The sequence below is a fragment of the Mus caroli genome, unplaced genomic scaffold (assembly GCF_978045245.1).
Source record: "Mus caroli unplaced genomic scaffold, Mus_caroli_1 scaffold_11, whole genome shotgun sequence".
NCBI classification, from domain to species: Eukaryota; Metazoa; Chordata; class Mammalia; order Rodentia; family Muridae; genus Mus; species Mus caroli.
This window is the reverse complement of record NW_028227266.1, coordinates 43,123,592-43,136,500: the sequence shown is the minus strand read 5'-3', so window position 1 is coordinate 43,136,500 and position 12,909 is coordinate 43,123,592. Positions and strand designations below refer to the sequence as shown.

At 49.2% G+C, this 12,909-nt stretch overlaps 1 protein-coding gene across 3 annotated transcripts in view; it reads right to left on the bottom strand.

The window, feature by feature from the left end:
* The window catches only part of Smim35 (small integral membrane protein 35), a 62,540-nt gene that overhangs the window by 5,929 nt on the left and 43,702 nt on the right, over window positions 1–12,909 (bottom strand). For 2 of the 3 annotated variants that reach the window (XR_015048943.1, XR_015048942.1), the window contains exons 2-5: window positions 11,120–11,236; window positions 9,554–9,587; window positions 8,276–8,404; window positions 3,457–3,715 (exon numbers count right to left, since the gene is read on the bottom strand). Coding sequence is in view for 1 of the 3 variants with exons in the window: in XM_029482120.2 (XP_029337980.1) it covers window positions 8,305–8,404; window positions 9,554–9,587; window positions 11,120–11,236 (251 nt within the window). In the remaining 2 variants the exon portion in view is untranslated. Of the gene's footprint in view, window positions 1–3,433; window positions 3,716–8,275; window positions 8,405–9,553; window positions 9,588–11,119; window positions 11,237–12,909 lie in introns of those variants that run through there. The other variant, XM_029482120.2, reaches the window with a different exon arrangement.

Genomic DNA, 12,909 nt, shown 5'->3' with positions numbered 1-12,909 from the left:
GAAATTTTGTCAAACCGTGTTTCCCCAAATTTGTAAATAGTTGAAAGGTTGCCTTGTCCCCCCAAATACCTCTACCCCCGGCTCCATATACACAGTGACAGAATGTGCAGCCCCCTAAAAAGTCAGTCCATTTATACAGAACCCACAGTGTGCCCACAGAACACTCAGCACCCCAAGAGTCTGGATATCACCCACAGAGCCCACACACCTGCACCACTGGGTAAAAGTTCCCAGAGCCCCTCTTGTGAAGGTTGGAGAAAGGGGAGCCTGGGCTCTTGTCTGCCTGGGGCAACATAGAAAGCCTAAGTGGCATATCCAAGAAGCTGGGTACTGATGCTATCGTCCTCACGGACAGGACACCCGGTACTGAGAAACCTGACTCACTCATTTCCTGCAGAGCTCATGGGTTTGAGGGTTTCTTTTGAAACAAACCCACAATTTTAAAATTAAGTGTATTGTTATTAATGAGAAGGCTATGGCACCTCCTCACTATCAGAGTGATCTGAACTTTACTGGCTTTCCCATAAGTCTCCAAAACAAGAGTGCTGAGAACCTGTAGACGCTAATGAGAAAGGACTGGGTAGGGGGAAATTGGTGTTTTAAAAATGTGATTCTAGCCAAAGCAGAAGTCATTCAACAAAAGGAACCAGGCAGGAGCCAGGGAGGCCTTTATCGAAGCCAACATTTAATTTTGAGGGGTTTCCCCTATGTTTATTGTTTCAGTGTCTGTGTATGTTACATATGTGGAGGTCAGAGGACAACCTGGTGGAGTTGGTTCTCTCCTCCCACTATAGGACTCTAGGGGGAGAACTCAAGTCATCAGGCCCGGCAGCAAGTGTCTTTCCTCGTGGACCCATCTCACCAGCACAGCTGTCACCCCCTGCATACCACATGTGATATTCAGCCTTGGCTTCACAGAGCACACCATTCGGTCATAAAGATGAATGCCAAGCAATTGAGTAGTGACAAGTGTTGCCCTCTGTGACATGTGCATTGAAAGAAACTAGTATCCTACTCTAGGATGAGACAGGGAGTAGATAAGCAGGGCAGGAAGCTGCTGTCGCTCTGGTTATAAGAGAGCACACAGCCAGGGTGTGGGGCTTTAACTAGAAGCATTCCAGTGCATTGGAAGTTGAGGGGCAAGGTTCTGGCTCATCCAGTCCCCATGGAGGGCCTTTATTCATTGTCCACAGGTACCCTGGAGCTGTGGCCTCCAGGATAGAAAGAGATACCGCTGGTCTCTTCCTCTTATGAAGACACTAATCCCAGCATGAGGCTCCATCCTTATGAGCAACTAAAAACCTCCATGAGGCCCCACCATCACATTAGGGATTAGGGCTTCAACACTGAGGGATGAGGGTCACCAACATTCAGTCCGTACAGATGCTTATACATGTATATTGGGCGGGGACGGTGGGGACCAGTTCAAAGGCTGCTTCAAACACAGAGCAGGACAGGACAACAGGCTGGAGAGACTGCCACTTGAAATTGATGGTAAACAGAGCATGATATGGGCCTGGAAGGGAAAACACGGCACGGAGGGGCGGGGCCGTGGGGATCTCCAAGATGCCGACCGAGCTTTTGGCTCAATAGTGGTATGTCATGCAGAGGAAAGAATTGATGGCCCTAGCACTGGGTTAGGGCTTGGAGTTGGGGATTTCAAGGTAAGCATTCTGTGTTCTCTGTGAGAACGTGCATCCTAGGTAGATCGGTCATCACGGCATAGAGACAAGAAGACAGGTCTGAGAGGATCCTTGGCCATCTATAGCCCACAAACTCAAGCTATTCCCCTGACTCGCTATCTAGGAATAGTAGACAGCCATCATATTGGCCCACAGTGTCAGAACCATGCATGAGTTCAGCATGGGCGCAGCAGATCATGAGCCTCGGGTCTCAGAGGCCTTCAGACAGTCACAGCCCATAAGCAGGGTGAGGTAACAGCCAAGTGGTTCCTGTCAGTGAATTATGCCACCTGCAGAGTCAGGCATGAGCAAAGGAAGGGCAGACACAGTGCCACCTTCCTCCTCAGGCATAATCAGCTCCTTAGAAGAGCTGTCTCACCCGTGGCCTGCAGCTACCCAGCTGCAGGATGTGTGCCCAGCACCCTTGCAGCTCTGCAGCCTCTCTGCAGTATTTACGACTCCTCAACACAACAATTCCCATCCTTAGCCCCTGTCCCGGCTGCCCTGAAAATGCCCCCGTGGAGGACCACAACGACTGTTTCCATGACTCCCGATTGCATCCATTCCTCTAAGGCCTTGGTGGTTCAACCTTTCCTGTCTCTAAACTGGAGCCATCGTTGTCTCCTCTGCTGGTTCCCATGATGGTTCATAACAACCCCACCCCCACAGTCACGGGAACCATGCAGACCTTGCCTAATGGAAAAGGTGACCATCAGATGCCTCCTCAGCCTGACCTGGTTGGTGGCCTTGGAGCTTTCCCATCCTGCTTTGCCTGTGCCTAGCTACTTTGAGTCAACCGCACTCTCTGGGATCACTTCCTGGTTTTGTTTTTTTGTTTTTTTGTTTTGTTTTGTTTTGTTTTGTCTCCAGCATCCCTCACCACTAAATAATCTTCCTTACTGTTAACTGGGCTGAGGAGTTGGAGTTGAAAATGCAAATTTGAGGTCTGAGTTCCACTGGACAGCTTGTAAGACAGCACTCAAAGGTTCTGCTCAAACCAGGAGGTGCTTCAAGCCCCCCTGCTACCTCCTGTCCTTTCTCATCTCTTCCCTTTAACATCCTCGCCCCCTCTCCCCACCAGCCCTCATACCCACCTGCCTTCCCCCAACAAACTGCTGTGCATGCCCCTGGTCCTTTGTGCATGCCGGTTCTTCGTCCCCATATGTTCTTCATCCACTTTGCTGTTTCAAGGCTGCCCAAGTGCCCCCTGGAAAGCCCCTCTGAGCCACTCAGACCCTGTGTGTGCTTCCAACATGCGGCCTGTCACTATGTGTCACTCTTGGTGCCCCCATGCAGCTGCCACGGTGTGGAATACCTTGTGGCTGCTGGGTACGCACCTGCTGGACTCACTGGAAAGAGGTGAAGAATGTGGTATATTAATTATGCTAAGTGGATGTGGGAACCCTCAGACATGGAGTCTATGACAGCCAATACAAGGTGCGATCCCAGGATCTAAGGCCAGCAAAGAGTCAGCGCAGGGAATAGGGCCGGTGCTGTGGAGCCTTGTATGGAGTGGAGGGTGTGGAGATAGGGCAAGCATGTGATGTCTGTTCACTCGGGCTAACTGACTACCATAGCAAGGCTCTGGGGCTGGAGAGACCTCAAGGGTGGCCTCAGGGAATGGAAAGAGTTGCTAGGTCACGATGCTAGGTAAGATTAACTCTTTGCAAATGGATCTATACCTTGGTCTTCTCATCTGTCACAGAGAGATAGTAGTCTTGAAGCTTGCCTGTTTTCACTAGTTCCCTATGACGTCTCATTTAAGGTTCTTTACCTGGCATTCATTCCAGCTCATTGATGGCAGAAACACCTCTTGATTTACCTCTGTGCCCTCTACACCCAGCCAATGCTAGTGCATGGTGATGAGAACCCTATAAATGGTGAATAAATGAACGCATGAGTGGGTAGAACTTTTCCATTCATGTCAAAGACGCATTTGAATGCAGGTGAAAACAGTTCAAGAAGCATCGAGATGATTATGACGGTCACAGAAGTCTGAGCAGACCAGGTGCTTGGGAGACATCACTCTGAACCTAGGAGAGAGAGAGAGAGAGAGAGAGAGAGAGAAAGAGAGAGAGAGAGAGAGAGAGAGAGAGAGAGAGAGAGAGAGAGAGAGAGAGAGAGAGAGAGATTACTAGCAGCTTGATTTCTGGTTTGCTATGCTCTCTGCTTAATCACATGGATCTATGATTATTCCCTTCCCCACTTTCTTCACCCTACAGCTCCTATATAGTGTAGGACTCAGGGCTGCAGACCAAACATGAGACGGAAGACAAGAGAGTACAACCAGGAAACTGAGGTGAAGGGGTGAATGAAAACATTCAGGTGCATTCACCTGCTCTTTGGGCAAACATTCATTGGGTACCGCAACACTAAACCTCCCGAGACAGGCAACTAGACATGATCCTACCGGTTGGCTCAATTCTGCATGATGTGCACACTCGCTCGCTCACACAGACACACACAGATGCACAGGCACAGACACAGACACACACAGACACAGACACACACACACACACACATACACTGTCCATTCACCTCTCTGACACTCTCACCCCTGCATGGTGGAACTGAAGTTACTGTGAAATATCCTCGTAGCTGGAAGCCCCAAAGTTCTCAAGGCTAAATGGCAACCTTACACAAACAAGGTCCCTGGGGCCCAGAGAGCCTCATCCCATGACCTTTAGGGAGAAGGATCGGGCTTAAAATAGAAGAGGAGGGACTTCTTCCATTTTCCACCCACCTTTCTCCCAGCAGCCCTCTGCTTATGCACGGGAAGACCTATCCAAGGCTTTAGGGAATGGAAGCCAAGCCCATGGTTCCGCAGGAGCAGGGTGGATGGGGTGAATGGGTGAATGGGAAGGGCAGGGACCATCAAGGCTTTGGTCTCCAGCACTGCACTCCCACATTGTTTTGTTGGTTTGCTGTTCCTCTGAGCAGACAGAACATTTTCACTTCTGGTCCCCAAAATGTGAGAATTCACCACGCCACTGGCTTCCTGTTTTGCATTGGCTTTTGCACACTAAGCAGTTTTTAAAAATAAAATAATGATACTCCCATCTACTGCTGTGTTGTCCTTCTTAAGCCCTGGAGCATAGGAGGGGCGCCATAGACTTCTCCTGGGTCCTGTCACCTGACCCTATCTACTGTCACTGGCTTGGGGCAAGGCGAGGAAGTCTCAGCAGAGATGCTATGGCTTTGAACATGACTTAGGTTGTCCCTTGGTAGAAAAGCTTTCCATCTCTGTGTGCCCTTGTCTAGAAAAGTGTCTGATCATACCACAAGCATGGGAGGATGTGGCTAAGGAGGGGGAAGGAGGAAAGATGGCAAGCGTTGGTTTTGAGAGCAGCAGGCATGGACCAGGCTTGGAGCAAGATGCCCTCAAGAGGGTGAAGAATCCTTTTGCTTAGTTTCCTGAGTAGTTCCTGCCTGTGTGAACACACACGTGTACACCTAAGTGTATGCGAGGCACAACAGGGGACTTAGAAGAGATGTAAAGCCCAACTTGGCCTGCTAGAAATGCTTGTGAGAGAGGAGAGATCAGGCTAATCTCCAGAGAGACTGGATTCCCCATGGAGACTTAGCCCAGTACCTGGAGGAGCAGAGAAAATGAATGGATGAATGAATGAAGATGTGTGAGCCAGAGAGTGTTTCTAAGTAAAATCAGATGAGAACAAGGGCCATGAGTCTTGAAGAAGGCTCCTGGGAAATGTGAACTGTGAGCCAGGAGGAAGAGTGGCAGGAAGGGATGACTTGGAGATCAGAGAATAAAAGTAAACAAGGACTGGGAAGTGGGCGAGGCAGAAGCTCAGAGCTGAGATCAAGCCTGGGAGGCTTGAGCCCTGAAAGCTCCATCCATCACTGTGGGGCAATTAGCAGCTCACTGGAGGGAGAAGCCAATATCTTGGAAGATGGGGATCAGAGAGCAGCTGCCCCTTAGCTCTTCCATGTTGGGGAAAAGGACATGTGGAGGAAACCTGCTATCTACATGGGGGTCAAAATGAATGGTGTCAGCCAGGCAGTGGTGGCGCACGCCTTTAATTCCAGCACTTGGGAGGCAGAGGCAGGCAGATTTCTGAGTTCGAGGCCAGCCTATCTACAGAGTGAGTTCCAGGACAGCCAGGACTACACAGAGAAACCCTGTCTCAAAAAAAACAAAAACCAAACCAAATCAAACAAACAAACAAAAAAATGGTGTCTTGAGTCCTGCGGTGAGTCTCAGGAAAGACGGGACATAAAATTCAGTGTTTGGACATGGACAGGATTATGGGTGCAGGAGAAGAGGACATTCTAGGTTGGGCACAGCCCTGGGAAGGACATTTAGAGGAACAGGGTAATATAGAAACTGTAGCTAGTAGCCCTTGGCACAGCAGGCTCTCCAGTGGGATGGAGCAGGAGATGGGATGGAGGGTAGAGGAGCAATGGGTAGGCCCTAGTACAGCCAAGGATCGGAGTGCCCAGTCAGTGCCCAGCCTTAGAGGCCTGTTGCTTGGTTTCTAGTTAGTCTGAGAAAGCTGTAATCTGCCCCTTCACTCCTAGGGTGTAGCCACTGTCTGGAGTGAAGAAAACTGCTTCACCATGGGTCTGCGGAAGTAAGGAAAGCAAGGGGGTGCGGAAGGACACGGAGCACGTCAGTGGCCTCAGAAAGAGGAAGCAATGTGCTCTCGCTTCTGCTTCTGGGCATGGGAAATACCCACTATTCTCCCATCCTCAGCAGATGTCCCCGTCCTCACCTGAAGCCACACAACCTGGGCCCAAGCCTACCTGGGGTTCAAGGCTCATTCTCTTTTCAAGTATCCAACAAGTCTCCTGAGTCCTGAGCATTCCCAAGGGACCCAGTGGGTCCTACAGGCCATGCCAACCAGGGCAGAGTTATAGGTGTTATTGGGATCGCAGAACCTGTGAGTTCAGAAGTGGGGTCCAGCTTGCAGAGCTGGGTATCCAAGGAAGAAGGAAGCCAAAGGCAAGAGTATTCTCTTTCTCCATCACATCCAAGAGTTCTCTGAGAAAGGGGGAGAGGTCCAAAGCCATGAAGAGTCCCTCTTCATACTCAACAGCTCAGGGAAGAAACCCCAGTCAAAGGCTTCCAAATCCTAAGGCTTGGTGTACTGTGTCCAAGGCCTGCTGAGCTGGGAAGAAAAACACTCCTACCCCTGTCAGGAAGCAGGAAGGATCTGCCAGGCCTGGAGCATTCCTTCCTCCACAGTCTGCTATAGGCCAGAGAGAGAGAACAAGAAGCAAATCAAGAAACACAAAACACAGGGGCCTCAGCAAAAATGAGGGGAAGGACAGAAAAATAATGGCCAGCCCTCCCCTTCCTGTCTCTGTTTTGGCCTCAGCATCCTTTAGCTTAGAACTGGGGCTGGTTGATCCAGTGACAGGCCTGACCAACACAGGCCCCTTAAAGCTTTCTCCATTCACTACTTCTTCAAGGAATGAAGCATCTCTGGATGGAACCACTTTATACCAAATACCGGCTGAACTAAAACTGGTACCCGCTGCCTTCAGTCCAGTGGGTCACAGGCAGAGCAAGAAGCCATGGCTCCGGAGGTAAAGTGTTCTACAGTCCTTGTCCTTAGCTGCTTTGGTCAGCCTCCACCAGGCGCCTCCCATGGCTCCATAGCTCTCTGCTTTCTGCCACATAGGGCTGGCTTTGTGCAGGACAGCAGAGACAGAAAATAGAACCCACCCTGGGCACTGTGGGCACCCCAGGTCGGGAGCCTAAACAACAGGTACACTGTTTCTAGACTGTTCTGCTCATGTGTGGTGGGCACTGAGCCTTGTCACTATAGGGAGAACTAGTCAGAGGGAGACAGCAAAGGGGACGAAGCATGGAAAAGGCCCAAACCAAACACACCGCTGAAAGGGCAAAGTGAAGACCCTAGTCCAGCCTTCAGGGAAGTTGGCCACAGATGGAAATGTTAAATAACATGTCTGAAAAGCACCCCTCTGACCACATGACTCCCTAATGAAACAGATTGGCTCTCCAGCCCGGGTAGCAACTTTACAAAATGAAATGATAGGAGATTCCACATGAACATCTGTCTACCCTGTAGAGTCTGGGCCATTTCCACCCTGGGCTGCATTTGACAGGAGGAAGGCTTGCCTGGCTGTGATTGTCACACTGTGTCTGCAGGATATTTACAATTCCTACAGGCTTGGTGTGGCCTGAAATCCAGTTTTTAACCCTGGGGGATAGTTGCTTCTCTGAGTTCCATGAGAAGACTGCTAAGCCTGGTCAGGCTCTTCCGTAGGGGCCTAACTCCATGAGGGCTGGAAGAGGACCCAGAGAAGGTCCCTTATTCTTCTTACTTGCAGCCAAGTCAGGCTTTCAGGGCCCAGGAAGGTCAGAGGAGCTCATGATGACCCAGGAGCCTTTCCTGGGTAAGGAGAAGAGATACTGAAAATAGAGGCGGCTTGGGAGGGCTTTACTATGCTGGTTCAACTGGCCTGACTCTCTCAAGAAAAAGTAGAGGGATTGAGCCATTCATCTGTGCTCTGAGTGGCCCTTGGCGCTCGGCTTCACAGCCTGCAGCCATATAGGACCTTACTCTGGCATGAGATCCACTCAGTTCTCCTGTCCTGCCACTCACCTGATCTTCAGAAGCTAGACACTGCTCCATCAGACTCTGTCATTGGAGAACTTCATGTAGCCACCATCTGGGCTGCTCATGTGGCCGCTGATGGTGAAGGGTGGGCCAACCTCCATGTCCTTCAGGTTCCTGAGACAGATTTCCAGTGAAGCTGTTAAACTGAGAACCCAGCCTCTCCAGGAATCCTGTCTCCCTAGACTGGAGCCTACCAAGTGGGTCCTAGAAGCAGAGGCAGGATCTGAGCACTGACTCACTGATTTACCTTCCAGAATAAGATTTGTCTCAGCTGGCGAGGCCAGAGGAGGAGCAGGCCTGCCCTGTATCAGGGAGTAGTGAAATGGCTTACCCTGAGAGGGCTTTCTGACTTCTGTTCCTCAAATCCACGGCTTTCTTTGGTTGCTCTTCTTTTGAGAATGCTATATTGTGCCCGAGATTGCTTTATTTGCAATTAGGCTTGTCTCCAGCATAGGCAGTGAGATGCTTAGGGACAGAGAATATGCCAAGCCATCTTTGTATTTTTGGAAATAAATACCATAAAAGTGGCTATATAATAAAACTTTACTGAATAAATAATAAACAGGTGGATAGGTGAGTAAGTGAGTGGATGAATGGATGGATGGATAAACATGTAGGTGAATAGATGGATGGATATACACATGCATGGATATGTGCATGCATGAATGGATGGATTCATGGATGAGTAGTAGGTGGGTGGATAGGTAGATGGGTAGAGTAGGTGGTTGGTACATAGGTAAATTGGTGAGTAGTGGGTGGGTGGATGTGTAGATGGATGAATAAGTGGGTAGGTGGGTGGGCCAATGGGTGGATAGATGAGTGGATGGGTGGATGGGCAGATGCATGAATAAGTAGGCAAGTTCGTGCATGAATGCATGAGTGGGTAGATGGATGAATAAGTGGGTAGGTAGGTGGGCTGATGGGAGGATGGATAAATGTGTGGGTGGATGGTTAACTGTATGAATACATGGGTAAGTGGGTGGACCGATGGGTGGAGAGATGAATGGGTGGGTGGATGGGTAGATGGATGATTGAACGGGAGGCGCGTTCTCTGCCTGAGAGTGAGTGCTAAAGTGAAGGATATCACACGGTACTGCAGTAGGCACACGTTTTACTCTGAGAGCTTCTCTAAATGGTGTCTTTCTGGTTTGCATGGATGGAGTCAGGGAAGGGAAGCGATAAGTTCCATTCTGCCTCTAGTTCTTTCTTCATCATATTTAGCCCCAGTGCCAGCTCTCCCAGTTCTTCCATGAGCCTACTCACCGGATTTGATATAAATTGAAGACAAAGTTGGGCCCTGGGAAGACAACCCAAAAAGAGAGTTAGGATCCCCAGGGGAAGTGACTAGCATGCCTATAGGAAGAGCTGGTGCTTCCCCCACCTGCCCATAGTATAAACAGTCTGGCCTCAGGATGCTCTACACGGTTCTCAAGACCCTTCAAGGTACTTTCATCGGGAGCTCTGATCACTCCTGGAAGGGAGCAATCCTAGCCAAGAGCCCCCAAAGAACCAGTCCTAAGCTTCACTCCAGACTCCAACATGTTCTAACCTTGTGGTTTTCATCACACACCCCTGTCTATTCCAGTAATGGAAGCTGAGGGACAGAAATGCCTCTCAGCTGGTCAAGTGCTTATCTAGAGTGTGTGAAGTCCTGGGTCCCATCCCCAGCACAGCATAAACTAGGTGTGGTCATAGTCCTAGCACTTGGGAAGTAGAGTCAAGAGAATCAGAAGTTCAAGGTCATCCTTAGCTGCATAGACAATCTAAGGCTAGCCTGGGCTACAGACTGTTTAAAACAAACAAACAAACAAACAAACAAACAAATGGAGACTGTCATAAATAGAGAAAGAAAGAAGAAAAGAAAGAAAGAAAGAAAGAAAGAAAGAAAGAAAGAAAGAAAGAAAGAAAGAAAAGAGAGAGAGAGAAAGGAAGGAAGGAAGGAAGGAAGGAAGGAAGGAAGGAAGAAGGAAGAAGAAAGAAAGAAAGAAAGAAAGAAAGAAAGAAAGAAAGAAAGAAAGAAAGAAAGAAAGAAAGAAAGAAAGGAAGGAAGGAAGGAAGGAAGGAAGGAAGGAAGGAAGGAAGAAAGAAAGAAAGAAAGAAAGAAAGAAAGAAAGAAAGAAAGAAAGAAAGAAAGAAAGAAAGAAAGAAAGAAAGGAAGGCAGGCAGGCTACAGCTGGACATAGACACAGTGGTACTTGGCTGTATTCCCAAAACCCTCTAGGCTGAGGCAGGAAGATGGCGAGTTTGAGGATAGTCTGGTATCCAAACCGAGACCATGTCTAAAAACAAGAAGAAATATAATAACTTCTTTATTCTGTGGAATTAAAAAAAATGCACACCAAGGGAAAGAACACCAGTACTGGAAATACACACAACTGGGAGGTTTCCTGTCAGCATTCCAACTTGCTGCCCTTGCTTCACCAGTTGAGAAGACCAAAGCAAATCCCAGAAGACACATTAGCAAGCTTGGGAAGCCGGGGGCAGGGTGGGGAGGTAGGATGGGAAACAGAGACCAACATAGCCTGGCACCCTGACCTTCTAGGCACTGCCTAGAGCCTTGGTGGGGAGAGGGGTTTTTAAAAAAAAAGGCAGGCTACTTCCTCCAGTGGGAGGAGCCTCCATTCTTGCAATAAAGGCCCCACTTCTCCTTCAAGCCTCATCTCAGCTGCTCAGCTACCAACTCAAATCTTCAACCACTACAACCACCAGAGGAAATATTTTTGCATCCTGCTGTGCTGAAAGGCTTGCCACCCCGCCCACTCTTGCCCAGCTCTTACAATGAGGAAGGGCAGGGCAGAGCTAGGGCTGATTAACATGGGGCTCACTCACCGTCCCAGCAGTACCCACGCTGGTACCACTTGGCCAAACTGTAGCCTAGGATGGACACAAGCAGCAGTGACAGTCCCACTCCAAGGATCATGCCGAGTGTGCTGATGGAGTCGTCACCTGCGGAGGAGAAGCCACGTATCCTCACATCCCCTGTACCAAAGCCCCGCACAGCACTATCTTCCAACTTCCCTCCTCTCCCTCCCCACTCCCCATCAAAGTGATAGTCCTGTAGAAGCCTGCCAGGCTAAGCCATGCTATGGTGGGAATATCTGATACCTGAATTTTGTAACTATGTTCATGCCTGGGGAGGGACCTGTTAGTCCCTTCACCCTTCTAGCTTTCAGCTGCTTTGATAGGATCTTCAGAGTGTTAATTCAAAGAAACAACAGCCATGGATATTTCACAATTGGAGAGATTCCTGAAACCTTGGGTATCCCAAGATGCTCCTTCTGCCTTCCCACAGAAGAACCCGAGAGGTCTAGCCTCGGCAGCATCATGGTGGCCAGGAAGCAGAGCCTGGAGACCCACAAGAGCACAAACCGTAGAACCCTGGTCCTCTTGTCCCTTTTGCAAAGCCTGTGTACACAGTGGGCAGGGCTTGCACTCGGCTGGCTGTGTGCTCTTGCTCCCTCTCTTCTTTTGTGGTATGAGTTCTTGGCTAAGTTTATATGTAAGGGTAAATCAAGAGCAAGAGACAAAGAGTGTTTGAAAGTATGCACGGAAACGAGAGACCAGACCAGAACAGAGAGAAAGGGACCAGGCTTTGAGGTCAATGGTAGGTACACCATGAGGCAGCTCACCTGTGCCAGGGCAGGGAAGGAAGGGGAAGCTGTTGAAGTATTATGGAGAAATAAAATGACCCCCTGTGTTCGTGGCCTGAGAACCAGAGGCTCTAGAGATGTTGCCACAAGGCTGGGAGATGTGTTGGTTGAACACAGACACTGGGGGCAGGCTAATGTGTGAAGTCCAGTCCCATCCTTTGCATGTGGTGAGGGCCACTAGTCCCTTTGCCCTTCTAACTTTCAGCTGCTTTGATGGATTATTGAGATGACTCTGAAATGCACAGAGTTATTGGGATGATTGATGGGAGTGTCAGGAAAAGAGGACACTTAGGATTCGCCCTGGCATACACTAAGTGCTCAATAGATGTTAATGATATTATTACTGCCACCATCCTTATACCATCAAATTCATCAAACAGCGCAAGTGTATTATTAAGTACTTCCCGTCTGCTCTGCCCTAGCCACTCTCCCCTAGCTCCTCCATCTTTCTTCTCAGTAAAATAGCCAGGTTAAAGATAGGCATGGTGGGACTCAGGAGGCGGAGACTCTGTGAGTTTAAGGCAAGACCGGTTTATATATAGCATGTTCTAGAACAGCCAGAGCTACATAGTGAGAGCCTGTCAATACAAGAAAAAGACAGGCTAGTTATTCTCCACTCCCGAAGACAAAGTGTCTGCCAAATGCAGTCAGGATAGGTGTCTCTTTCTATCACAAGTTTCAAAAGCCCAGACCTGTACAGACAGGCAAAACATTCACAGCATGGACAGGAAGTGACAAAAAGATTGACCCCACAGCTACGTCAGAAAAGAATCCGTAGCCTAGGGAAAAATCAGGAGATGGAGGAAACACACTTTATGGGTTCCAGAGAGAGGAGCCATGCTCTTTATCCAAAAATTGAACCCCAAAGAGACAGAAGGATTCCCAGATTGAATTGTAGGAACCCAAAACTAAGCAGAGCCCTAGATAGACAGTCAGAGCCCACACGGGAACAGCACAGGGTAAATGGAG